The 25,298-nt window shown below is 45.6% G+C and overlaps 2 protein-coding genes across 7 annotated transcripts in view; both read right to left on the bottom strand.

Annotated features, from left to right (window-relative positions):
- Window positions 1-2: 2 nt before the first annotated feature.
- LOC114044461 (tubulin monoglycylase TTLL3-like) lies at window positions 3-22,189 on the bottom strand. Of its 6 annotated transcripts, XM_027863940.1 has the most exons (14): window positions 21,523-22,189; window positions 19,833-19,933; window positions 19,516-19,693; window positions 18,949-19,019; window positions 18,634-18,762; window positions 17,804-17,918; window positions 16,943-17,062; window positions 16,187-16,397; window positions 15,821-15,895; window positions 7,376-7,524; window positions 5,452-5,695; window positions 4,002-4,437; window positions 2,410-2,944; window positions 3-900 (listed from the first exon to the last, which is right to left on the bottom strand). In XM_027863940.1, the coding sequence occupies exons 1-14, from the start codon at window positions 22,187-22,189 to the stop codon at window positions 686-688; spliced, it is 3,246 nt and encodes a 1,081-aa protein (XP_027719741.1). In that variant the 3' UTR covers window positions 3-685. The 6 variants fall into 6 exon arrangements, with proteins under 6 accessions (XP_027719741.1, XP_027719743.1, XP_027719740.1 ...); XM_027863942.1 differs by lacking the exon at window positions 15,821-15,895; XM_027863939.1 differs by having other exon boundaries at window positions 807-2,944.
- A 622-nt stretch (window positions 22,190-22,811) lies between these two features.
- The window catches only part of ARPC4 (actin related protein 2/3 complex subunit 4), an 8,427-nt gene continuing 5,940 nt past the window's right edge, over window positions 22,812-25,298 (bottom strand). Inside the window, exon 6 of the mRNA XM_027863954.1 lies at window positions 22,812-23,668. Within this exon, the coding sequence (XP_027719755.1) occupies window positions 23,663-23,668 (6 nt within the window). The 3' untranslated portion in view covers window positions 22,812-23,662. The remainder of the gene's footprint in view (window positions 23,669-25,298) is intronic.

Genomic DNA, 25,298 nt, shown 5'->3' with positions numbered 1-25,298 from the left:
TGTATCTCAATTCCATTTATTTTTGGTCCAGGAAAATTTCTTTGGCCAGGACTTAAGTTTTGGGGGGGGGGATGTGAAGTGTGGCCAGGAATGTCCTAATTTCATGGTCTCTGATTCATGGAGTTCTCTCCTGGTCTTTCCAGACTGGTGAACGTTGGAAGCCAGGTGCCAGTGGGAGTCACGAACTTGGGCATTCTTTATAAGAGCCTTCAGCAAAATATGGTCTGTTATCAAGCCTGGGCTTTGAGTTGCTAAAGGTGGCAGGAAGCTGCATTTCATCTTGGAGCAAATGGGGCCCAGAAGCGTTTCCTTTTTCTGTGATTTGAGTGGATGGAGTTCTGAGTGATCTAAAACTGCCTTCTGAGGCTATGGGAAAAAGCTGATTGGAATTTCTCAGGGGAAAGGATGAGGGGTTAGTAAGGGGTAGTTTGTCTCCCTCCCTCCCGCTTCTTTGAATCTAGCTTTGGGATGAAACCAAAGCACACATATAACTTGCCTCTTATACTCCTTTGAGCTTGACCACAGCCAAGGCTCTAAACTGGGGACACCTTGCTGGGGCCAAGGGGCTCGGTCCAAGCAGGGGTCAGCTCCCACTGGCTCGGCCTAGACCATGGGAGACCCTTTTCCCTCCCTCCTCCCTCTTCCCTCCCCAAACACTCCCAGTTCTCAGCACAAATCAGGCCCCTCAGGGTTTGGGGCCCACCTTGGCCTGCTTCCCACAACTGGAAACAGGCTCTTTATGAGCAGGGAACAAAAGCAAAGCCCTGCCCGTGGCACTGAAGTTCTTGCAGGGAATGGGTGTTTTTGGGAGCTGCAATCTGAGAAGGAAGGTACGAGGTTTGAGTACGCGGGAATTGGGCAGCACAGGCTTACTAAGGAAGCTGGGTAATCCCTCTGGCTCTGTGGGAGAGGAAGAAGCAGGAGAATTAGAAGCACTGGTTCCAGTTCTGTTTTCACAGATGGACTAGTGTCCGCTGGAGGCCCCAGCTTGGACGTGGTAAGTTGTGAGAAAGCAAAGGAAGCCCCATAGGAGAGCCCCAAGCACACATACTTCCTCTAGTAGAATTTGCTTGGAAACACACTGATTGTGTGTGGACTGATAAGTTCTCTCCCTCCAAACCATCCTAGAGTGTAATAACACATGCACTCATGTTTCTGAGACCCACTCTGGAGCCCTGAGGGTGATTTAAAGCTAAGAAATAGTGTGACCTTAGGCAAATCCCATCCCCATTCTGGGCCTCAGTTTCCTCATCTGTAAAATGAAGGGCTTGGGCTAGGTGACATGAGATTTAAAGTCCCTTCTAACTTAACATCCAGTAAGTCTATTAATAGACCAGCCTAGTTCCCTACAAAGAACCTAAGGGAGTGACTCCTGTACTTTTGTCTGTACTACTCCTTTGGTATTTATAATATACTATCTTGCGTGTTACTGTTTGCTCTCCCTCTGGAGGGCAGGGGCTGCAAACATACCAGAACTTATGCATCCAAATGAATGTTGTTCCCTTCAAAGTAGTCACTTAGGAGGCTATACGCTTATTCCAACGAGACGCCATTACTCAACACACTGTGGGAACTACTCTTTGGAAATTGCATTCAGGGCCTGTGGTAGATTCTTTTGAATATCCTCAAAGGTGGTAAATCTTCATCCTTTGAGGAAGGCTTTGATTTCTGGAAACAGCCAAGAGCCTTTTGGAGCCAAGTCTGGTGAAGAAGGTGGGTGATCAAGCTAGGTAATACCATCCATTTTGGATTAAAAATGAGATGTGACTATAAAGTAAAGAGACTGATTTTCTTATGTGGCTCATAACCTGGCTCTGAAGGCAATTCCCAAAGAAGAGTTCCCAACATAATTTAAGTAATGGCCGCCTTGTTAGAATATTATGTGTAACCTCCCAAAGTGATTTCACGGAAGTGAGGGGTAAGAAACTACTCTTTTGAAGGTCTATGTCCTGATATGTTTGCCAATAATTCACATAGGGCTTTACAGGCATCATCTTATTGGATCTTCACCACAACCCTCTAAGACGGGCAAGACACATTCTATTCCCATTTTATTATGTGCATGGACCACCTGGAAGAAATGTTAAAGCTGGTGGTCAGGAAACAGGTCCAAAGAGGATCTGAGACCTGCCCAGGGTCTGACTGCAGGCCGGTCACAGAGCCAGGACTTGCACCTAGGTCATTGGTCTCCAAGTCCTATGCTCTTTACATTCTCCTGCCTTTGTTTACAAACCAGTCTCATTACATTACAGTCATACATTATGCCCATAGGATTTCTTCTTGCACAGCCAAGCATCTGCTGGGAGACCCCAACCTCTAGCCACACTGGTGACAGACCACAGGGAGTGGGGAGAGGCCAAAGAGCAAGAGGAAGTCGGCTGAGGGCCCTAAGCAAAGATGTTGCCCTACCTAGAGACACAGAATTCTTCAGAAGCAGCTGAGGTTTGTTCATGGGGTGAAGGTGCCTTCCCCGATTAACAATGGATGCTGGTGATGCACAGAAGAGCTGGGTTATCTTGGGATTGTGGATGTGCCATTTCTGGAAGCTGGCCTGGACAGTTTCTGTGGATTGTTTGGTGTTAACTGTCTTTTTTCCCATGCTTATGCAGTCTGTTTTTTCAATGAGTCCCAAGTTCTTCCTGCCTCCAAAAGCTTTCCCGTGATGGTGGAAATGCCCTGATGACTTGAGAGCAACAGGCATGGAATCAACCTCCTCAGGCACAGAATCCTTAGCCTCTTCAGGCACAGAATCCTTAACCTCCCCAGGCATGGCCTCTTTAGCCTCCTTCCGCATGGCCTCTTTAGCCTGCTTAGGCTCCCTAAGGTATTGACGTGCCAGTAGACGGGATGGTGCTCTTTGGCTTCGGACCGTCACAGGCTTCTTCATAGAGGAGCCTTCAACCATTAGTCGGATCCCCACATAATGGGGTACCTTCACAGCCGCCTAGAGGGCAAAAGTGTTAGTGGGATAGACAGTTCAAGCACTCTGAAACTTCCTCCACCTCTCTCCCTGCAATGCAGAAACAGCCATGAGGCAAGCTAGTGAATGAAATCCTTTCCTGGGGAGATTAAAGGAGGATTTGTGGGACTTATTTTCCATCAGGATGGCAAATGGGAGAGAAAAATAGGTACAGCCCTGTTAGAGGAAGGGGATCCTATTCTCTGGAATTCGATATCCAAAGGAATGAGAGTTGTGCCTAGAGACCTGGGAGTCAACCAGCTGCTGGAGGCTAAATGGTTTAGAAACAGATAAGACAAGCTTCAGGTCTACTTACTGGTCCCTGAACATCTTGTGCTTTTAGGGCCTCAGTACCATGCATTCTCCTTACTGAGAGTGCTTTCCTCCCTCCTCTGTCCCCTAAAGTCATACCCCTCCTCTAAAACCAGTTCAGACCCTTTTTCATCTGTGAGGACTTTTGTGCCCAACCTAGCCCAAAGTGATGTTTTCTTCCATTGCTCTATAAAAAGCCTTTGATGAAGGACTAGAATCTAATATCTAGAAGGACTGAGCTGTATCAATGTATTTTTTTCCCCATAAGGCAAAGAAATTAGAAATAGGATGAAAAATTTTATTTCAAAGTAAAGTAATACTTACCTATAATTGTTTGTATTTTAAATGCTTTGTATAGATAAAAGAAGTAGTAAAATTATTCAAAAAATTTTTTTTGCATCAGTTGACACACCTGGTCCTTCTAGTGTTAATATCTTTGCTCATCTTTTAACAACTATCAGAGACCCCCTTTTAATTTTTTTTTAGGAGTGTATATCTCGTTTCCTCAGCTAATCATTAGAGGGCAGAAATGATCATACTTTCCTGTATCCTCACCTCACATCCTCCCCCTTGTGCCTAGGACCATGTCTTGCACACAAGAGATTGACTGGGGCATCAAGGATCTGAAAGGTTCCTTTTAAAAGAAGGGACCACAGTTCAGATGATATTTTCCCCTCAGGAGACCCAAGGAAGGGAAGGGTTGATGGCCCCAGGACCCCCAGCATCTCACCTGCTTATAAATAAGCTCAAAAGCACCAGTGTCACAGTTTCGGTCTTGTCGACGGTCTATGACTACACGCAGTGTATCAGCCAGCACCCCAGCACAGAGTCGGGTGGTAACAGCTGTGGAAGGTGCCATAGTTGGACTGGCATTGATTTCTATCAGCCAGGGATGGAAATCTTCCCCAAATACAAAGTCAGCCCCATATAGCTCAAAGCTGCCTTTGCGGGATTGCACAGTGTCCTGAGAAGTCTGTAGTACATGGATGACTGCAGCCTTCATGCCTGGAACCATGACATCTGCCCAAGCCTCAGGTGCCCCTACCTCCTGCAGGTGAGCCTGGAACTTCTGGCTGCACCACATGTTGTCGGGGGGCAGCAGGGGGTGACGAGTGTTAGAATTCTCGAAGTGCTTCTGGATTGAGTTGTTGCAAAGATGCACAGAACTAAATGAGAAGGAGGAGAAGCTAAGGCCCTCTCCCACCTCCCTTCCCCTACCATGTCTGGGGGAGGGGGGAGAAGACAGACAACAGAGCCTGATTCTGACCTATTTCTATAGGTTCTGGTTGCTTCTGCCTAGAGTTGTCATAGTGACCAGGCCTGGGTCATCTTTCCCTCTAAGAACTCAAATTCACCTCTGGGTAGATCTCAGGCTATATGTTCTGATGCTTTAGACCAAAATGTAAGTATGTCAAACCCCTTCTCAGGTTCAGCTCTCTAGGTGCCAGTCCAGGGCAAACTGTTGCTCACAGAGACAATCTTGGAAGAGTATCTCTAAAGGGATCTGGTGCCAACCTAAACTCATGGATTTGCAAAACCTGGGCAATTTCCTAAAAAGGATACAATGCTCAATGAAGATAGGAAACCTGTGTAAGACCTTCCAGTGCAAACTTAGCCACGCAAACTTGGGCAAATTACTTGACTTCAATCTCCTCTTCTGCAAAATGAGGCTATTGGATTAGTTGGTCTCCAAATTCTCCATGGTTCTAATATTTTGTAGTTCTAAACTGATAACTACATTAGACTCCAGGTCATTGCTACCTTAGCCCCTAGTAAAAATAATTCACATTTACACTCAAGGTTTACAAAGGAGTTCTTCACAACAGCCCTGTGAGGTAGGTTGTACAAGTCATATCCCCATTTTATGAATGAGGAAACTAAGGGTGAGAGATTACATGACTTGCCTAGAGTCACACAACTAGTAAATGTTTGAGTCAGAACAGGGACCAAGGTTCCCTCTGAAAACAAGTTGTGAATTCCATCTGCTATGTCATATCACCTCTCCACTTAATCTAACCCTGGAAGGAAGTCCCTTCATTGATCTCACAGTTCTAAATTGCCTAGCCATCCTACCCTTTTCCCCCTTTCCTACCAAACCTAGGAGGTGAAACAAGTGGTCAAGGGGAGGCAGGGGACATTGTTATCTCCTTGGGTCTAAACCCTCCCATCACCCAGTTTACCTGTCCAGGTTCCTCAGGGAGAAGGGCTGGGTGGAAAAGCGGATATAACTGTCCCGGTAGAACCAGACAGTTAGTGGGTTCCAGTCAGTCACTAGGAACCACTGCCTCAAGTCGAACTTGGTGCCAAAGATGAGTAAAGGTCGCTCAATATACTTCTGTACCACCCACTTGCCATCTTTTACAATCATGGGGTCACAATCCACCAGCTTTAACATCTCTTCCAGGTGGTTCATGCACATAATGCCTGAATAAGAGAGAATATAGGAAGGAACAGAACTCAGATCCTGGGAATCTCAGAGGTCTACAGCAGAAAGTGGTAGAGGACCTTGCATAAAGGGCACTAACTCCTCTGAGGTGTGTGTGGTTGTAAGGTTTTGTTATTCAGTCATTTCCGTTGTGTCTGATTCTTTGTGACCTTATTTGGTGTTTTTTTGGGGCAAAGATACAGGAGTGGTTTGCCATTTCCTTCTCCAGCTCATTTTATAGATGAGGAACTGAAGCAAATAGGGTTAAATGACTTGCCCAGGGTCACATGGTTAGTATATGAGGCTGGATTTGAACTCAGGTCTTCCTGACTCCAGGCCCAGTGCTCTAGCCACTGTGTCACATAGCTGCCCTAGCTATAAGGTAATGAGCCTAATATTTTTCCAATTAATAACTTTTGTAGTTCTTTTCCCCCAAACATAATTTCCCACAGTATATCCTAGCCCCATTAAATTTTACCTTGAAATAAATAAAAATATGAACAAAACCCAATCTACAAAGTGACCATGTATGATAGTACATGCAGCATTTTGTGTCTGTTCTTCTGCACCTCAAAAAGAGGTGTGTGCTCTTTGCAATTAAACTTAGTGTAGGAGCATTTTAGTGTTGTTTTATATTTTTGTAGCCATTGGGTATACATTGTTTCTCTTGGTTCTGTCTTTGCCCTGTATTAGTTCATACACATCTCCCTTGTTTCTTAGAATTCTTCATATTTGTAATTCCTTACAGAGCAGTAAGATTCCATTACATTCATACCACACTTTTGTTCAGTCAGTTCCCAATTAGGTGGCACTAGCTTTGTTTTCAGTTTTTTTGCTTCAACAAAATATGAGCCTAATTTTTATTGATTTTTGAGGGGGTTCTGTCATTTTATTTTCCCAATCTATCCCTTCTTCATTTGGAATGCTATCCCTTTTTAAAGAAAAAAACAAAAAGGGGGGGAGCATTTCTCCAAAAGCAATCCTACATCAACCAACTTTGACACTATGGGGCGTTGTAGCCTCCCCACCCCCAGAAAAGGAAGGCAGCTGAGCCTAATTCTTGGATAAAATCCACCTGAATGGATGCACTTAAATGTGATGAGGTGCACCTGCCATCTCCAGTACCACTTCATCATCTCAAACAATGGATTAAGTATTGTTGCCACTCCAAGTGATTACACTTTGAAGGTGATGAGGTATTTTTGAATGCACCCTTGCCGGTACATTTGAAATTGAGTCACCCCTTGTTTGCCAAAGATGTATTTTACACACTGGGCTAACTCAACTGTCACAAGTGCTGTTCTCAGTGCATGCTGATCTTCCCTTGTCTCATGCTCTTTTTGTACCACCCGATGAGTAACGATGGCCCCACAGATTTACATCTGTAGAATCAGAGGCATAATAGCTCACATTTGCTAAGTACTTTACAGAATTCCAAAATGCTTTCCTCATAACAAGCCTGTGAGGTAAGTAATGCAAATATGATTATTCCCATTTTATGGATAAAGATGAACACCAGTGACTTGTCTAAGAACATTTCTTTACTCATCTGTATCACTGACTGAGATTATGCTCAGAGAACGACATGGGGTCTTTCTCTCTCTACCTAATCCTGCAAAGCAATATCCTCCTACCCTCCCCACCTCTCCCTTCACTCTCCCTTTCTCATTTTTCCATACCTCGACCTCTAGACTTGGCTCCAGGCTTCACAATCCAGATATTTCTGTCTCCTTCCATGTCAATTTGAGGCACCACTGCCCGTAGCTGCTGAAGGATGTCTTCACAACGCTGGATCTGAGAGTCAACCTTTTTTAGTTCAGCCCCCTCACTGTGGGAAATGGTGAGGTGCTCAGAGTGCAGCTGGAAAGCAATCCCTTTGTCCTTTCATCTGCCTGCATGCCCCTGTAGGAATCTAGGAAGACCTTTCACTCCCAGATATCTCACTACGCCCACACACCTGGAGATCACCATGTCTCCCCCTACCCAATTCATTTAAAGGAGCTCCTAAAATTCCAGTCTCCTCTAGGAAAACCTCCAAACTAACAGGGGAAAAGTCAAACCTTTTCTTGTCTGAATAGGATATTCTAGCTCTATTTCTAACTTCTCTCCATCCTCCTCCCCACCTTAATACTCTATTCAAAAGTGCATATATATATCAGCTCATTATTTACAATTCAGCTTTTCGTGTGCTCTAACACATACTTAATGCATCTTTTCCTAATTCCTTTTACAATTATTGTCTGTTCCAAACAATTAAGACCTCATTATAGATTATTATGTTCTAGAGATGTAGACAAATACTTAACTTACTAAACTGACCAAACAACTGGTTTCTGTGCAAAGGTGAACTTGTTCCCCAAAGCACAAAAAAAGGCCACTTCTTCCCAAAGCTCTCCCCTCTTTTCAGTTTTATTTTAGATCTTTCATTTGACCCAGAGAGACTCTTATCAGATGCTCAATCATTATTAGTATATACTGTAACATCACAGAATGATGTAAGCTGGAGGAGACCTGTAGAAATCCTCCCTCATGTTGCAAATGTACAAACTGACGCCCCAAAGACACAACATATCTTTGCCAAGATCGCACACAGGTAAGACTCGAATCCAACCCATCTGACTCATAGAATCACAGAAGCTGAATCAAAAGGGACTTCAGAGCCTGTATGACCCTGGTCAAGTCACATGACCCCTGTTTTTTGTGTTTTCTCATCTGTGAAATGGGGATAATAACACCTACCTCCAAAGGGTTGTTGTGAGGATCAAGTGGGATAATTAACTGTCAAGTGTTTAGCACAGTGCCTTGCACATATTAAATGCTACATAAATATTAGCTATTTTATTATGTATAATGATATTATAATTATTATATGGCCTAAACCATGCCTGAATCTTCTCTATAACATTCCCAACAAGTGGTCAGTTAGTCTATGCTTGAAGGCATCCAAGGAAGGAGAACCCAGTACATTTCAAAGCACTTTCCCCACTACTGGACAGCTCTAAACTGTCAGGAAGTTTTCATTTTGTAGTTTTGAAATCTATCTCTCTACAATTTGCACTGATTGCTCCTAGTTCTACCCTAAGGGGCCAGTCAGAATAAGTCTTAAACGACAGTTACCATGCATGCCCTGTCTCTCCACTGCCCTAGTCTAAAGGCAGCTATTTGTCAACCTGACATTGACAAGAGACAGGCCTGCTGCTGTTAGCCAGGATGTGAAGTCTCTTAATCTATCATTCACTTCCCAGATCAGCCTTTCTCTTTCGGAGTCCATGCTTTCAATCAGCAATAGTTATGAAAACATCACTTGCACCCTTGAGGTTTCAGTTTCTTGCCCAGGACTTCAAACTATCTGGCAATGCTTCTTGGGTTCCATCTGGCAGTATCGTATGTCCTCACTAAATCACCAGGGATAGATTAGTAATCTTCAGGCTTAGTTATTCTACGAAAGCTCTCCTTCACATCCTAGATATGCACAGCAGACCTCTCTATTACTTATGTCAGTTGCTTTGAAAGCCTTCACTGAGGAGTCATGAACCACTCCCCCTCTCTGCATTTTTTGAACAAAATACGATGCCTCTTCTCCTCTGGCCCAGGTGGCATCCAGAGTATCATTTCCTGGAGCACGAAAGACTTCTCCCTCCTGAGAGGGTTCAGCTACCCCTCTTCTACAGCAAAGTCTCATTTCTGTTACTTAGTTCCAAAGCTCAGTGATCCTTTCCCCCTTTCTTCTCTTTGTCATATTCTTCCTTCCTCCAACTGCAACCCACAGGTTAGTACTCTGTATGCTGTCTCTTCAGATTATTTTTCTTTTGTGTTCTCCTTCAAGCACTCCTTCTACTCTTTTCAGAGAACTCATCTCTCTGATAACTAAAGAGTCTAGAGATGTGTTTCTCCAGCCCTTTTCTTTTCTCCTCTAGGAGAGGGACTAACCCACATTTTGTGCATAAATAACTATTACTTGGCACTGACAGGAACACAAACATAGAATATTCTTGGCAGGTCCCTGAAAAATTCACCTTGGCCCTTATATTTGCTAGAAGCAAAATCCACAATGTTCTGTCATTCTTATTAGTAACTCTCAATGGAAAACTACCTGTTTGTTCTACCTTTGTGCCTTCCTAGGGGACTATTCAGCTAGGCTTTATTTATAGCAGGCTAGATATCTTTTCTTTCTTCCTTTCTTTCTTCTTCCAATAATATTTACCTTTTAAAAATTCAGGCCTTTTGGTATTATCTTTTACATCATAATTAGTACCCAGTATACACAATCCCTTCCCCAATGAACACTTCCTTGTAACAAAACAAAACAGTTAAGGCTAAGTGATCAACAAAGCACCTAAATCAGACAAGTCTCCCTACGTGCCGTCTCTTAGTGATCTTATTCAGCTACCCCAAGTTCAATTATCCTGATGTAGATGATTCCCAGATCTACACTTCCAGCTCTAATCTCTCTGATGAACTCCAGTTCCACAGTGCCAGCTGTTTACTAAACATCTTCACTTAGATGACCCATATGCATTTCAAAATCCACATGTCCAAAATGAATTTATTCTCTTTTCTCCCTTCACCTGTCCCTACTCCAAACTTCCCAATCTCTCTTGAGGGTATCACTATCTTTCCCAACACACACATTCACAAACTTGGAATCATCTCTACTTTTCACTTTCACTCATTCCCCAAATCCAAACAGTTGCCAAGTTTTGAAGACTCCAATGCCATTACATATCGTGCAGCCATCCCCTTCTCTTTACTCATGTGATTACTACTCTAATTCAGGCACTCGTCACCTCTCACCTGGGACAGTACAAGGCAAAAAAAGGGAACAAACATTTAATAAGCATCTACTATGTGCTAGGCACTGTGCTAAGCACTGAACAGATATCTCAGTGCAGTAGACTTTTAATTGGTGTCCTTGCTTCCAATCTCTCCCCACTCCTATCCATCCTCCGAAGAGCTGCCAGATAACCCTAAAGCATAGATCTGACCTTTATTCTTTTTTTTTTTGGCTAGGCAATGGGGTTAAGTGACTGGCCCAGGGTCATCTAGTGCGTGTTATGTGTCTGAGGTCGTATTTGAACTCAAGTCCTCCTGACCTTTATTCTTTTGGTGGCTCTCTATATCCATCAGTAAGTACTAAGCACCTACAATATTCCAGGCACTGTGGATACAATGACAAAAATGAAATAATTTCTGTGCTCAAGGAGCTCACATTCTATAGTATATACACATATAGGGAGATACAAAAGAGATACAAGTTAAATCCAAGGTAATTTCAATGGGGAGGGGCTAGTAGCTTGAAGAACCAGGAAAGGTCTCTCATACGAGATGATATTTGAGTTGAAGGCAATTAGGGGGTCTTAAGAGGCAGAGGTGAAGAGGGAGTATATTCCAGGCATTGGGGTGGGGGGAGAGCAAGACAACCTACACAAAAGCACAAGGAGGAGAGATGGAACGTCCACTATGAGGAAGAACAAGAGAGCCCATTTGGCAGGACCACAGAGCGTGTAGACCCAAATGGCATGTAATAAACCTGGAAAGGTGGGTTGAAGGCAGCTTATGAAGGGCTTGAAACGGCAGAGATTTTATTTGGTGCTAAAGGTCACAGGGAGCCACTGAAGGTGCCATGTTCAGACCTGCACTTTAGGAATGTCACCTTGGCCACCATATGCAGGAGGATGGGTCAGAAAGACTGTAGGGAAGGAGAAGAGCTGAGACACTAGTGCAGTACACCAGGAAGAGAGATAAAAGGTTCTTCTCTTTCGCATTTCAAGTCCTACGGGACAGGGTTTCCGTCTGTCCTTCCAGGTAAGTTAGGCATTTTTTCCCCTTTGTGTACACTCTGGCCAAAATGAGTCGCTTTCTGCTCCTTGTACAGGACATTCTGCTCCACTCCAGGACTTGGCATAGATTAGCCTCTCACTCCTGGGATACACTCTTTCCTCCCCTCTGCCTCTTAGAATCCTCCAAGAAGCCTTTCTGGGTTCAATTCTCATCTTGTCCTGGTCCTTGATCGCTTTTGGACTTATTTTGTATATAACTTATATTTATGTATCTATGCACGTGTTCTATGCACTAGTAGGACACAGGACCATTTTGATTGTATGTTTGTATCTCCGGTGCCTAGCACAGTGTCTGTTACACAACAGGCACTTGATAACTGCTGGTCGATTCATTGACACCTGCACACTCTAATTAAGCCACCTAAGAGGGATTACCATTTCTCCAGAGATCCCTCAACTGCCTGGGACAAATAATAACTTGCTCCCAAAGTCTTTGCCTCTTGTCTATTAGAAGAAGTGGGGGGTTCCGTGGGAAAATGGCTCTGCCAGGTCACATGACCCAAGTCACATGCCTCTGCTACTCTGTAACCCAGGGCTAGTTATTATACTTTTCTGAGCCTCCATTTCCTCATATAAAATGAAGATGTCAAGTCTTAAAGTCACTTTCAGCCCCATAGCTATAATATTTTATCAGAAGTCAGTGACTAACTAGGCACTTACTACATCTTTCTCTCTCTTCTTTCCTCTTCTTCATGAGAAACTTCCCATTCACCTTCCAGGGTGCTCTTTCCTCTACACAACTAACATATGTTTATTGATTCACTGAGCTTGAAAGTTAATTTCTCTCAGTACCTTGCCTACTTATGAAAGGCCTTCAAGCAGGCTTATATATTTTAAAATACATTTGATTATTCCAAATTGCTAATAATAAGATAAATGCAAATCAAAATAATTTAAGGTTTTACTCATAGCCAGCAAATTGTCGAAGATGAAAAAATATGGGAAAAGATGAAAAAAGATGAAAGGGCTGTGCAAAGACAGACACACCAATTCATTGTTGATAGAACTGTGAACTGGTTCAACCATTTGGGAAAACAATCTGAAATTATGCCATAAAAAAATGACTAAGATATCTGCACCCTTTCACCCAGGGACTCCATTGCCACGGATACACACCAAGGAGGTCCAAGGCAGGGGAGGAAAGGCCCTATATACTCTAAAATATGTGCAGTTACATTTTTTTAAAAGTAGCAAAGACCTGGAAACAAAGTAGATGTCCATCAATTGGGGAATCGCAGTATGTGAATGGAATATTACTGTGTGATAAGAAAAGATGAATATGAATAATTTGAGAAGCATGGTGAAGCTCATGTGAGCAGATACAAAAGGAAGTAAGCAGCATAAGGAAAAGTATATGTATATGTGTATGTGTGTAAATATGTATGTATACACACACACACATATACATATACATATAGACAGACAGACAATAATGTGAGAGGCAACATGATTTCATGGATATAGCACTAGACTTTGAGTAAAGAGGATCTGCATTCAAAACCTGCCTCAGACACTTATTAACTGTGTGACCCTGGGCAAATCACTTAGCTTTGGCCTCAGTTTCCTCATCTGTAAAATGAGGTTGAAATTGATAGATTCTAAGGTCCCTCAGCTCTATGATCCTATGTAAATGAAAAGAACAACAAAAAGAAGCTGACTGCTATATAATTATAATGATCAGGCTTGGCCTCAGAGAAGGGAAAAATGTAATTCCTCCTTTCTTTGTAATGGTGAACAAACTATTATACTCTTCCTTTTATTATGGCCTAACCAAACTGGGCTTCTTTCTGTTCTTTACACTCAGTTCTGTGCCTTTGTAATGGCCATCCTCCAAGCCTAGCATTAGATCCTTCCTCTCTACCTCTGCCCAAGATCCCTCACTTCTTTCACTACTCCACTGAAGCACCATCTTTTACATTAAGCCTTTCCTAATTTCCCCAACTGCTGGTGCCCACCCTCCCTAATTTGTATTGTACCATCACATTTTCATTTTATATTTGTCTTTTATGTAGTTTTTCCCCCTGTAATAACTTATAATATGCACATGTTGTCTTCTCCAGTAGAATGTAAGCTCCTTGAGGGCAGGGACTATCTTTTGCCTTTTTTTGTATCCCCAATGCTTAGCCTAGTGCCTGGCACAGAGTAGGTGCTTAATAAATACTTGTTGGCTGATTGAACAGTACATATACTGTCTGATTCCACTGATGTCTTAGTTATTTTTGTGGAACTGATTTTCCCCCTTGTTCTTTCTAATTCTTTATTACAGGGAATGGCTCACTAGATAGGGGAAGGGCAGGAATATAGCCAGAAGTGATGGTGATGTAAAAACAAGAGATAACAATAACTTTTTTAATTTGAGGATTAAAAAGAAAACAGACTATTTGAAACACAGTCTTTGGACTACAGAAAAGCAAAAGGAGATGATATTTTCAGGAAGCCACATTCAGCAAACGACAACACTTGTTGTCTGGCTCTCTACATGTATGTTTTCTGTTGCTCAGGAAAAAAAGTTGGCTTACATAGTAATTTTCATTTGCTGATCAAATAAAACATACAAACTGATGGTTTATTAGTTGTCTGCATTGGTTCGATATTTTATTTACTCATTCAAAAACCACAACGCCACCACTCTAATTCAGAGCCAAATTGCCAATCGCCTCTAGGTTCTTTACCTCCAATCCAGCCTGCACAATGCCAATGAATTAAGCTTCCTAAAGCATAACTTTGATTGTCATTCCTCTGCTAAAACAACCAACTAACCACCAACCTATTGCGTACAGAATAAAATTCAAACTCCTCATTTAGGCATTCACGACCCCCTACTATCTGAGGCAAAACAAAGTCATTGTCCATGGTACTGTTGTATCAACTTCTGCCAGAATGGTTTTTTGTCTTATTTCCTGCCTCTGCACTTTGGATTATACAGTTCCCAAAAGTTCTTCTTCCTTTCCTGTATCCTTCCCCATCTAAACCCTATACTTTCAAAGTTCAGCTTAGGATCCACTTCTTCCATGAAAGCTTCTCTGTCCATATTAGTTCACAGTTCTCTTTCTCTCTTGCACTGATTCCACTGGATTTATTACCTATGCACTCAATTTGCCATTATTTACTACTGAGTACTTGCTAGTTATATTTTTATCTTTATTGGTCTCATCTCTTCTTCTGTGTGGTAGGCTTTTTGAGGGAACGGTTAATATCATTATGTTTTTTTCATACTCCTCAATGTCTGGCACATATATAATTCATTGCCCAATCATGACACTTGATTAATCCAAAACAGTGATTCCACATAGTTCCTGAGAAGTCTGAGAAGGCTTCATCAGAGAGGTAAGACTCCCCATAGGCCTTGATGAATACATAGTATTTATACAATTGGTGGAAGAGGGACATTCCAAACAAAAGGAACAGCATGAACATGACCAAGGACTCCAAAAGTGATGGGCAAGTCCCCAAACCACTCAATGCTCTAGGCAAGTCTCTAAGCCTGCAAGTTACAGAGAAGATGCCAACCTTTAACGGTAGTGGGAGTTTCCTAAACCAGTGAAATCCAGTCTAAACCCTACCCCTATGCCTATGTACCCCCCTTTCATCTTTGTATGTAACCCCATCACCTTACAGATAATAGGTACTTAATATCTCTTGAGTCATCAAGTTTAAGATAGTAAGAAGGCCAATCTAGTGGGAGATTGTAGGGGAGAAGAAGATATGATTGGGGAGGGAGAGTAGGGCCAGATTATATAGGGTCTTAAATGCTGAGTCAGAGTTTTGACTTGACCCTATAGACCACCAATGACTTAATGATAATTAGCCTGGTGGTAGTCATGTGCAGGATAAATTAGAAAGGAGTGGGGCAAGGATATAAGAGATATGTGCATTGCATATGTATGTACAGGTAGCACCAGGCTTTATAATATGAGACCCTAGAGAACAGAGTGACTTTTTTTTTTTTTTTGAGAGGCAATTGGGATTAAGTGACTTGCCTGGGGTCATACAACTAGTGAGTATCATGTGTCTTGAGGCTGGATTTGAACTCGGGTCCTCCTGACTCTAGGGCTGGTGCTCTATACACTGTACCACCTAGCGACCCCGAGAGTGACATTTTCAACAGCTGTCCAGAGACAGGGCCCCAACCAACTGCTCCTAGTTTCAGCTTTTGGATATTGTTTTTGAGAGTTTTCTTGGACCATAATATTAGGTATTAGTGAACTAGGGATATGGAGAGTGAGTACAGCAGAGGCAAGTACAGCTCCAGGCTGAATCTGGCACAAAGGTTACTCAGCTCACCTAATGGTGTGATTTCTGTCTGGATTCTGCAACAGGACAACAACACAAACTACTTGTACTCCTGGCCATCTCTCCCTAAAGATAACAAATACATGAATGCAGAAAGAGGAAAATACCCTGGAATCCCACACCACTTTGCCTGTACAACATCGATCCTCTCTAGTATCTACACTTTCCCACACATAGTTCTCTCTGTAAGAAACAGCGTTTTGGCCAATTCGAATATAATGTGTTGTTTCCAAAGCTTCTTTAAATAGTATCCTTGATGCAGGCCCAGAATGGGTAAACCACCTCACCCAAGGTCTTTGGGTCCCCCTGTGCTCCTCATGTCCCAACACCCCATTTTCTGTGCTAACCCACACTTACTGGACCACTTGGTAGTAGCGCTGGAGAAATAAAGTCCAATCAGCCTGGGTCAGGTACCCTGGAGACTCTATGGTCTTGTCAATATCTTCATGCGCCAAACTTCTGAGGTGACCCTCACAGGCCTGTAGCGCATCTTCAATCAGCTTTGACGATACCTGCTTGAGTTCTGTTTTTTTATCCTGCCTACCCCCTGGAGAGTCTGGGGGTGATTCTGGAGGAGAAGGAAGGACACAGAAGGAAGGACCGGTCCTTGTGCCCACCTCCTGCCTACACACAAACAGGAGAAGAAAGCAGGAAATTCTCCCATATGGAGGGGAGAGCTGAGGTACAATACATGATTTCTTGGAACCTAGTTGTTCCCTATGCCTTCTGATCTCAAAGTTGTTTTTTTTTTTTCCTGAGTCCCTGGCTGGCAAGACCCCTTGAATTTCAGGTCTGTGGATGAGGGAGGAAAATTGCAAGACTTGGAGTAGGGGTCTTGTGAAGAGTAGTCCTGCCCCCAAAAAAACAAATGTTTGCTACACTGTTTTGTATTCCTCAGTACTCAGGTACAAGGGATTCTGGATCACCTGCAACTTTCTACTTTTGGTGTCCTGCCTTCCCAGTGAGAAGACAAAAAGCATGTCTTCTGCTGAATCTGTCACCCCAGCAGAGCCTGGCACAGGGTGGGGTCCATAGAGGATGCTGACTCAGAGTTGGATGACTGAACAAACGATGGATGGAGGTATGAGTAGATGGATGACCCGTGGTACTTACCTGCCAGGGTCTTTTCCAACAAAGTTGAGGATGATTTTGTCTGGTCATTCTCCAAGTTCGGGTCCCACGACTTCACCACCAGCTTGAGAACGTTGCGTGCGGCTGTCAGCCAGAAGTCCTCTGCTCTCAGGATGGGTTAGGAGTGAGGGGTGGGGGACACTCTCCTTAGCACCAGCCCATGGAAGAGGGAGTGGGGGGGTGGAGGGACAGAAGGGAGCAACCTCGATTCCCATAGCAAACTAAATATTGCCAGAATTTGGTCTACTTTTATAGTCTAATCTGGGCTTGGTACAACTGTTGGACTTGAAACTTAGACTTGGTACCCCAGATAAATATCAAATATCAACCTAGGCCTGACATCTAGTATAGACCAAAACCCTAACATAGACATGGTACTTATTATAGATCTGGAAGCCAACGAGTCCTACACCTAACATCAAATGCAGATCTTGAACCTACCTAGTGCAGTTCTAATACCTAATGTGAATTCAGAGCCCATTTAAAACCTGGAAGCTAATGTAATCTTACCCAGAACAGATCTAGAACTCAACCTAATCCTGACACCTCAAGTGGATCTAAAACCCAGTCTAGACCTGGCATGAATCTAAGACAGAACCTAGTCTGTACTATTCCTTCTTAAGGCATCTGAATTGATTCAGCTAGTTCAATATTGTGAGCATCTTAGGGAAGGTATGATCAGGAAAGGAACAAGGCCTAGTAGACAGGGTCAAGGAAGGAAATCTGGCAGGGTAAGGGTCACCCAAACTATGACTAGACAAAGCAGAGAATTCCTCAAACAGGGGTGATTCCCTAGCCTTAAGGAGTGAGGAGCAGGTGTTGGGGAAGAGGGCATCATCCTACCCATGAAGGCCTGTTTCTCATCCTCGGCTCCCAGGCGGTAGCAGCGTGGGAAGAAGGAGTCTGCATTGGCCTCATCAAACCAGGGCAGGTTCCGGAGGTTGAGGCACAGACCAACCTAGGAAGTCAGCCAGAGTAGGGAGCAGGGTGGAACTTCCACTGAGCTTGCCAAATTGACTTAGGGGGTTCACCCATACTTTCCATACATTTCCAAGCAAGGGGAAGACCAGCAGTGAGCTGAATATTTAAAGACTGCTCAAAGGACTGGCAGCACCCGAAGGATGTGGCTAGATCGCTATGAAGAGGGTGTCCCACCCACAGGCACTCCATTACAGGAAGGATGGTCTGTCTTTTCTGCCCCAAATTTGCTGATTCCCACCCTCCATACCTTTGGTTACACTAGTCCCCATGCCTGGAACGCCACCATCCTTCAAGGGCCAGTTTCAACCTTGCCTTCTTCTTCCTGATCTTTCTACTCCCTCAATGTTCTCCTTTGAACCCTGACAATTCTATATTGTGGTCTATACCACACAATTTAGGACTGAATCATCATTTATCTTGTATTGATAATTGCTTTCTATGTCTATAATTCTTTTCTCCTCATCTCAAGGGTAGGGACTACATCTCACGCTTCCTTATAAGTGTCTAGAGCAGGAGTAGGCATGTGGTATGTGTGCAAGAATCGTATTTTCTGACTGACTGATTGGCGGGGGACAGGGATGTTTCCCTTTCCTATATACACCTAAGGCTGAGGGAGTGCTGAGTAAGTCTGGCCTGGCCTGCCCCCTTGGTGTCCCCCTTCCCCTCCCCCACCTCTATCTAAGGGATCCTACCTTAGTGGTGAAGGAGCCTGCCCTAGCATAATGATTTATCATTTGCTCTTTGCAGAGGAAGCGGCAGTCAATCATATCCCTCCGGGTGGTCCAGATGAAATAGGGCACCTCATTTCGAACCATTCGGGACTAGGACAGCAGGGGGAGGGTGGAAAGTGGAAAGATGAACAAGGTCATCTCCCTGTCCCTCTATGGGCCCTCAGCTGAGCAGCCCACCTTCTTACCAATCCCTTAAAATATCCTGGAGGGATTCCCTGGGAGAGTTGACCCTCTGATCTCTAAACTGAAGGAAAAGGGGGGCCCTCTCCCCATTACCATAAGGTCATGAATGTCATCTATATCTTCAGGATCTGGCTGTTGACTTTCATCATCATCTTCTTCATCCTCTATGGGACAAAAACCCCAAATAGGTAAGGCTCTGCTCTGTTCTACTTAACCCTCCTTTCAGAGCCTCTACTCATCAAAGAAAAAAAAAAACTACAATGGGACCCTTTGTACAAGGATTCAAGCAGACATTCAGTGGGTGGCCTGGGCTGGCTCCTAACTATAAGAAGACCATTCCCCTGGGATTCCATCACCACCACAAAGCCAGTAGGATCATCCCTTCCACAAAACCCTCACCCTCAAGCTCTTCTTCTTTGGCATCTTTTCCTTTCAAGGTCACTCTGGATATTCATTTTAAACTTTCACCCACAGAAACAAGCTAGGGGCTAAGAAGGGAGTAGGGTTGCTGGTTAGATTTTTCATCACCCCTCCCCACCCCAGCTCTAGCCTTCGACTTACACTCTTCTCAGGAACGGCTTCAATCCCTCCCAAACTCCCCAGAGGTGGTGGTGTGGGGGGTGGGGAGGGGGAAGAATGTGAGGAGTCAGTTATTATTACCTTCATCGCAGTCTTCAGGGAGATCATTATCTCCAGATCCAAAGCTGTCAAAACCTTTAGGGGGATGTATTGTTGGTGCTGCTGTTAAATGGGGAATCTTCTTCTCCACCCAGCCCCGGCGGCGCAGGATACCTCGGATCACGGGGTAGCGGCCCTGGATCATGAAGACTTTCTTCTGCTGTGGGGTGAGGGAAGGCAAGGGAGAAGGAGGCTGAGGAAGCAGACAGAATGTCAGTGCTCCCTGAGGCCTTATTCCACCTCGGTATTCCCCTGACTCTGACAGGTCTCCCTGTTCCCCTTTCTTTCCCCCCTCTGACCTTGATGGCTCTCTGCACCACGATCTTGGCATTCTTAAGCCGGTCAATGTTGAGTGGGGCCCCAGGGAACCCTTTCCAGACAGACATCGGAGCTTGGGGGCCTACAGTGAGACAGCCAGACAGATCCTGGAAGCTCTTCTGCCAAGCTCTCCTCCCAAACCCTGTTCTGTACAGTCTAATCCTCTATCCAACCCTTAGGAATCCAGGTCTTTACCTTTTCTGACTCTACCTATTCCTGTCCTTCCATCCTTCCATTCTTCCATGTCTTCTCCTTCCCAGTGCACTGCCTGCTTCTGATCTTTCTACCCCATCTTTTATTTCTTTCATCTCCTATTCCCCCATCCTTTAGTCTTCTGTCCTACTTCCATCTTCTACCGTCTGTCCCCTTCCCCTATCCTGTGCTCCTTTCCCTATCCATGTCTCCTGGTCTCTTTTTCTTCATTCCTTGTTTCCATCCATACACCTCCTGGTCTCTCTTTAATCCCATTCCCCTAACAACCTATATCTCCTGTCCTAACCCTTACCCAAACCCCTGGCTCCATGCACACATTTTTCCTGTTTGCTTCTCTTCATCATCAGCCTCTAATCTTATCTGTATCTTTTTTCCCCCCTTTGGTGAGGCAATTGGGGTTAAGTGACTTGCCCACGGTCACACAGCTATGTGTCAAGTGTCTGAGGTCATATTTGAACTCAGGTCCTTCTGACTCCAAGGCCAGAGCTCTTTCCACTTTGACACCTAGTTGCCCCATGTATCTTTTAACCTCCATCCCACTAACCATCCATACCATTAAGTCCCTTCCCTGAATACCCTATCTTCATCTATATAATTGGTTCCCTCCTCCATCTCCTTCCCTCCAACCAGTCTCCGTTCATATACATTCCAAATTTTTTCTTGCTTTCCTAATCCTCATCCACACAACTAGTTCTATCCCTCCAATACCCTTCTCCCCAGTCAGTCCTGATCTATCTCTCTCCTGGTCCCCTCCATCAACACCTTTTCCCTATTCCTCCATCTTTTTCTTCATCCTCTACCCCCAATTCCTGGTTCCTTCTCTGACTCCACTGTCCCCATACATAGAATTGTTCCCTCCCTCTATCTCCTCTCTCCTAATTCCTGAATCATCACCTCCCTCTTGATCCCCTCCTATCTATGCAGAGCCCTATTTTTTTGCATTCCCGGCTACTGCCCAATCCATACACCACCTGGTCTCCATTTTCTAGTGTCCAGTTCCTCCCTATCTGTCATATCTCCTGGTCCCCTCTATTCATCTACTACCCTAGTCCTCCCCATCTGTTTCTCTATATCTCCTGCCCTCTTCCTTGCATCCCCTCCTTATCCATATATCCTTATTGGTTCCCTCTATCTTCTCTCCCCATCCATCTACCTCCTGATACCCTGCCCCTAGCCTATCTCCTACTCTGCATCCCCTGTCCCCTCCCTCCCCCCCTTCTATCTACCTCCTAGTCTTCTCCCTCCTTCCCTCCCTTGCTTGCCCCACCCATCCATGTCCTCTGCATCTGGTGTTCGCCTCCTCCCCCACCATGCACACACCTTCCACCCCCACCCCTTTCCTTGGCAGGTGGGAGGAGGGGAGGAAGGGAGGAGCCAGGCGGGAGGGGACAGATGAGCCAGGCGGGAGGGGAGAGATGAGACAGGCATGGAGTGAAGGGGCCCACGTCCAGACTTCACCTTCTAGCCGCGGTTTGTCCAGGGTCGGCGCGCGGCCCGGGGGCACGATGCTGTTTTCAGGCCGAGGCAGAGGGATGACCTTGGCCTTCATCTCGCCGTCCGCGGGCGCCGGAAGGACCTGGTTCAGGTTCCCAGACCCCGAGCTGTCTGCTGGGAGGAAAGGCAGCTCGGGGGACTCACCCTGGCCGCTCAGGGGCGGCTGCACCCCCGCAGCCTCAGTGCCCGCATTAGAAGAGGCTGCGGGGGCCTGCGCAGAGATGGTGCCGGCTTCGAGCCCCGGAGCGCCGGACCCAGGGGCAGCTCGGGGCCCCGTTAGGCTCTGCAGCCCCGCATTTGGGGCGCCCAGGCTCCCGGGCCCCCACGACGTCGACTCGGTCCCAGGCCAATGCAGAGCCTGGAAGCGGGAAGCGGCCGAGCCCGCTAGCCGGGGTCGGCCCCAGTAGGAGTTAGTGCGCCATGGGCTGGGAAGGCCCACCCGTGGCTCGAGGACGCCAGGGCGCCGGGGCTTTACGGCGCTGAAGCCCGGCCTCGGCCAGACAGGCTCTTTGCATAGCTGGTCGCCCCTGTTTGCGGCCTGGGTCTGCTCTGCATACCACGGAGGGTCCCCCTTGTATACCGCCCCGAGCTCCCCACCCCCCAACGGAACAGCAGCCCCGAGGCCCTGCATAGAACAGGCGAAGTCCCTCGCAGGCTCCTCCGCGTGAGGGGGTGAGGTGGGGGAGGGTTCGTCCGGCCGGCTCTGGCCCGGGGAGTTTCGGTCCTACGCGTGACCCCGCCCTCTGTTTAGCGTTGTTATGGAAACCATCCCCGGGGCACAATAAAGGGGGGGAAGGGGCGTCACCTAGGTGGAGCGAGGTTCGGACTCCTGCTGTGAACCGGAGGCGGCTTTGCCTCCCAGGGCAAATCCCCCTCCCTGCGCCTCACTCCTAGTGGACGTTCGCCCCAAGAGGCTGCTGGTTGTAGCAACCTTCTTGGGAAATGCACGAGGGAGAGGATGCCTCGCTACTTGGCTGCGTTTCCTCCCAGATGAACCCTTTTATCCCCTTAGCAAAGTGTGAAGGGAAGGCCGATTAGGCCAAAATTCTCAATCCTAGAACCCAAAGGATTAGAAGGGGATGAAGCTCCAGCTACTGCTATGGATTGGTTTCCACCCACGGTGGCCACAGGTTAGAGAATGTCCCAAGGCTGAGCAACCCACTCCTCGAGTTGTGAGGGAAGCTGGGTCCCGGGTATGCCATCACACCCCTCACCCCCATCGCTGCTCTCTCTTCACACACACAGCACAGACATCATGCAGCCCCTCAGAGGGCAGGAAAAGATTTTAATGGGGTGTGGTCACCAGATTAATAAAAGTCACATGGAGTGCAAGAGCAGAAGAATGGAGGGCAGGCAAAAGGATGGGTGCACTGATTGGCAGGGGCAACTACTAGGGAAGGATTCACCACCTCTAGCATGGACAGCAATGGACCCCCAAGAGGCAGGCCTGAACAGAGGCTTCCCTCCCCACCAGAACCTGCCTCTGTCCCAGGCTCCAGCTCCTCAGGGCTCCTAGGCACAATGAGGGGCTGTCTTACCTAGCTTTACCCCTACCTCAAGCTATCTTATGACAGCAGCCCCTCAGGCAGATCCCAGAAAGCCAAGAAGCAGCCCCTGTGGCCTGTGATAGGACCAAGGAGGCCCTGGGGAGAAAGGCAAAGAAAGAAGCTTAGCCTGGAACCTTTCTTCTCCGCACATCTTGGGGAGGGGGGGAGAGGGAGGGTGAAAAGGCCACAGTCACCTTTTGGCTCCAGGCCCGCCCAGACCCACAGCGACCAGTAAAGTAACTGGAGGTGGTTAAATTGGTTTAAAAAAAGACAAAAGGTTACAATGTCCTACAAGCACAGAGTTTTAAATTTCAAGACATTAAAAAAAAAACCTGTCCCAGCCCAGGGGACTAAATATTGATGGCCAGGCTGACCCACTGGGTGTGGCCTTGCAGGTCTACTGCTGTTTTCTTTCCAATAGCAAGCTCTCCAGCCTGTGCCCTTCATCCCCAAACCCTGTCCCTCCCCTTGCCCCAGGGTTCTTGAGCTCCTCCAGGGCAACTTTGCAGAGAGGAGAGAGGATGGGGAGGGAGCAGCCAGAGATCCAGTCAGATGCTCTAGAACTGTGAAAAAAGCAAAAGAGGAAACTGGGATTAGATGCTCAATGGTGTTGGCATTGTATTGATTCATCCAACTTTGTCAGAATTCAGCTAAATAGACCCCATCTAATTAAGGTCTTCAAAGTTTCCCTCTTCCTTTCTATCTCCTGCTACCTAATATACCACTCCACCCCTCCAGACATTACTTATTCAGCAAGCACTTAATAAATGCTTACCTTGGGCACTACACTAAGTGACTAAGGATGAAAGACCCATGCTCTTCCTTACTTCATCTCAGCTGGAGGCTGCCTGACCTAACAGACCAGCCTCTTAGTCTGGAGGGGAGAAAGGTCCACCATTTGGTATCTCACTGGTTGCCCCACCACTAACATCCATCTCTGATGACTATCATTATGCCCACGTATTCCTGGGTTCTTGAATTCTACATCTTCTGTTTTGGCAAGGCCTATCTCCAGCTGGACAGGCCTGGTGACAACCTGTCATCTAAAGATGAGCCCAGCTGAGTTTAGAAAGATTTGTCAACAAAGGATTAGCAACTGGGACCTGAATTGTTTTAAGGCCACAACAAGGTATGAAGACTTCCATTAAGGCAAGGCAAGGCTGCCATTTGTTGGTGGAAGAGGAGCCCACACCAATGAAATGATAACTCTTCTGAATACTCCAGTGGCAGTCTCTCATTCTCTGTCTTTCCCTGTCCCAAACTGGATTTGTAAAGTCCTTTAGCCCCATAAAGTTAGGGACTCTTTTATCCTTCTATTTCTTTGATCTCTCCCACAGTGCTCATTAACAATGCTAGCTAGCATATATAGTGGATGTTAATAAATGGCTGTTAACTGATATTTCCATCAAAGTTCTCCAGCTAAGTCTTTTCAAGGTAAGGCCCAAGTCCTGGGTCCTAGAAAGTTCTATACCAAGCTGGAAAAGCTTCAAAGAACCAGTGACAAAATCTGTCCTCAAAAGGAGGCTCTATTACCAAGGGGCTGGCTACCAGGTGATTATTATTAGTGTTTTGTTTTGTTTTGCCATAACAACTCAGCAGACTACTAAGGTGCAGGCATCAGTAAAGTACCCACAAGGATGAAATCGTGTATCCTTGAAATGCTGAAACAGAAGTGGAATGCATTGTTTCACCCTCAACCTGGGGCAGCAGCTACTCAACAAATGCTTATATTAAGTACATAAGGACAAATTCAAAGCACCTTAGACTTCAACCTTAAGCCACCACAGCATCTACTCAATTTCACTGGATTATGAATTCCTTGAGAGCAGGGATTATTTTATACATCTTTCTATCTCCCTGGGCACCTGCACAGTGCTTTGCACATGGTTCAATAAATATTTGCTGAACTAAGCTTCTCATCTCCAGAGCTGTGGTTATTATATCTATTTTCTGCACAGAGAGCATGAGGTTTAATTAAATCCCAAGAGAAGCTGGTAGTAACTGTCATTTTCAGGACAGTGAGTTTCTCCTGGACAAGGTCTATGCTTTTCTATGCACAATAAATACTAAATTAGGTATCTGGGGATAAGAGTTAACTTATGAACTGAACACACCAAGAAGTGAAGTTCTGTGGGACTCAAGCAGAGTGTGTGTGTGTGTGTGTGTGTGTGTGTGTGTGTGTGTGTGTGTGTG

Source organism: Vombatus ursinus, unplaced genomic scaffold (assembly GCF_900497805.2).
Source record: "Vombatus ursinus unplaced genomic scaffold, bare-nosed wombat genome assembly UNPS02014773.1, whole genome shotgun sequence".
NCBI lineage: Eukaryota > Metazoa > Chordata > Mammalia > Diprotodontia > Vombatidae > Vombatus > Vombatus ursinus.
Note: the sequence above shows the minus strand (reverse complement) of the source record. Positions and strands in the feature narration are given on the sequence as shown.

What these genes read in the sequence shown, in the direction of transcription:
- LOC114044461 (XM_027863939.1), bottom strand. Translation starts at nt 22,189, where the DNA reads ATGCAGGGCCTCGGGGCTGCTGTTCCGTTGGGGGGTGGGGAGCTCGGG. An exon ending in CCCTGAAGACTGCGATGAAG is followed by an intron (nt 19,020 to 19,515) that starts GTAATAATAACT and finishes TTTGTCCCATAG; the next exon opens with AGGATGAAGAAGATGATGAT. An exon ending in TCCCTGAGGAACCTGGACAG is followed by an intron (nt 4,438 to 5,451) that starts GTAAACTGGGTG and finishes CTTCTCATTTAG; the next exon opens with TTCTGTGCATCTTTGCAACA.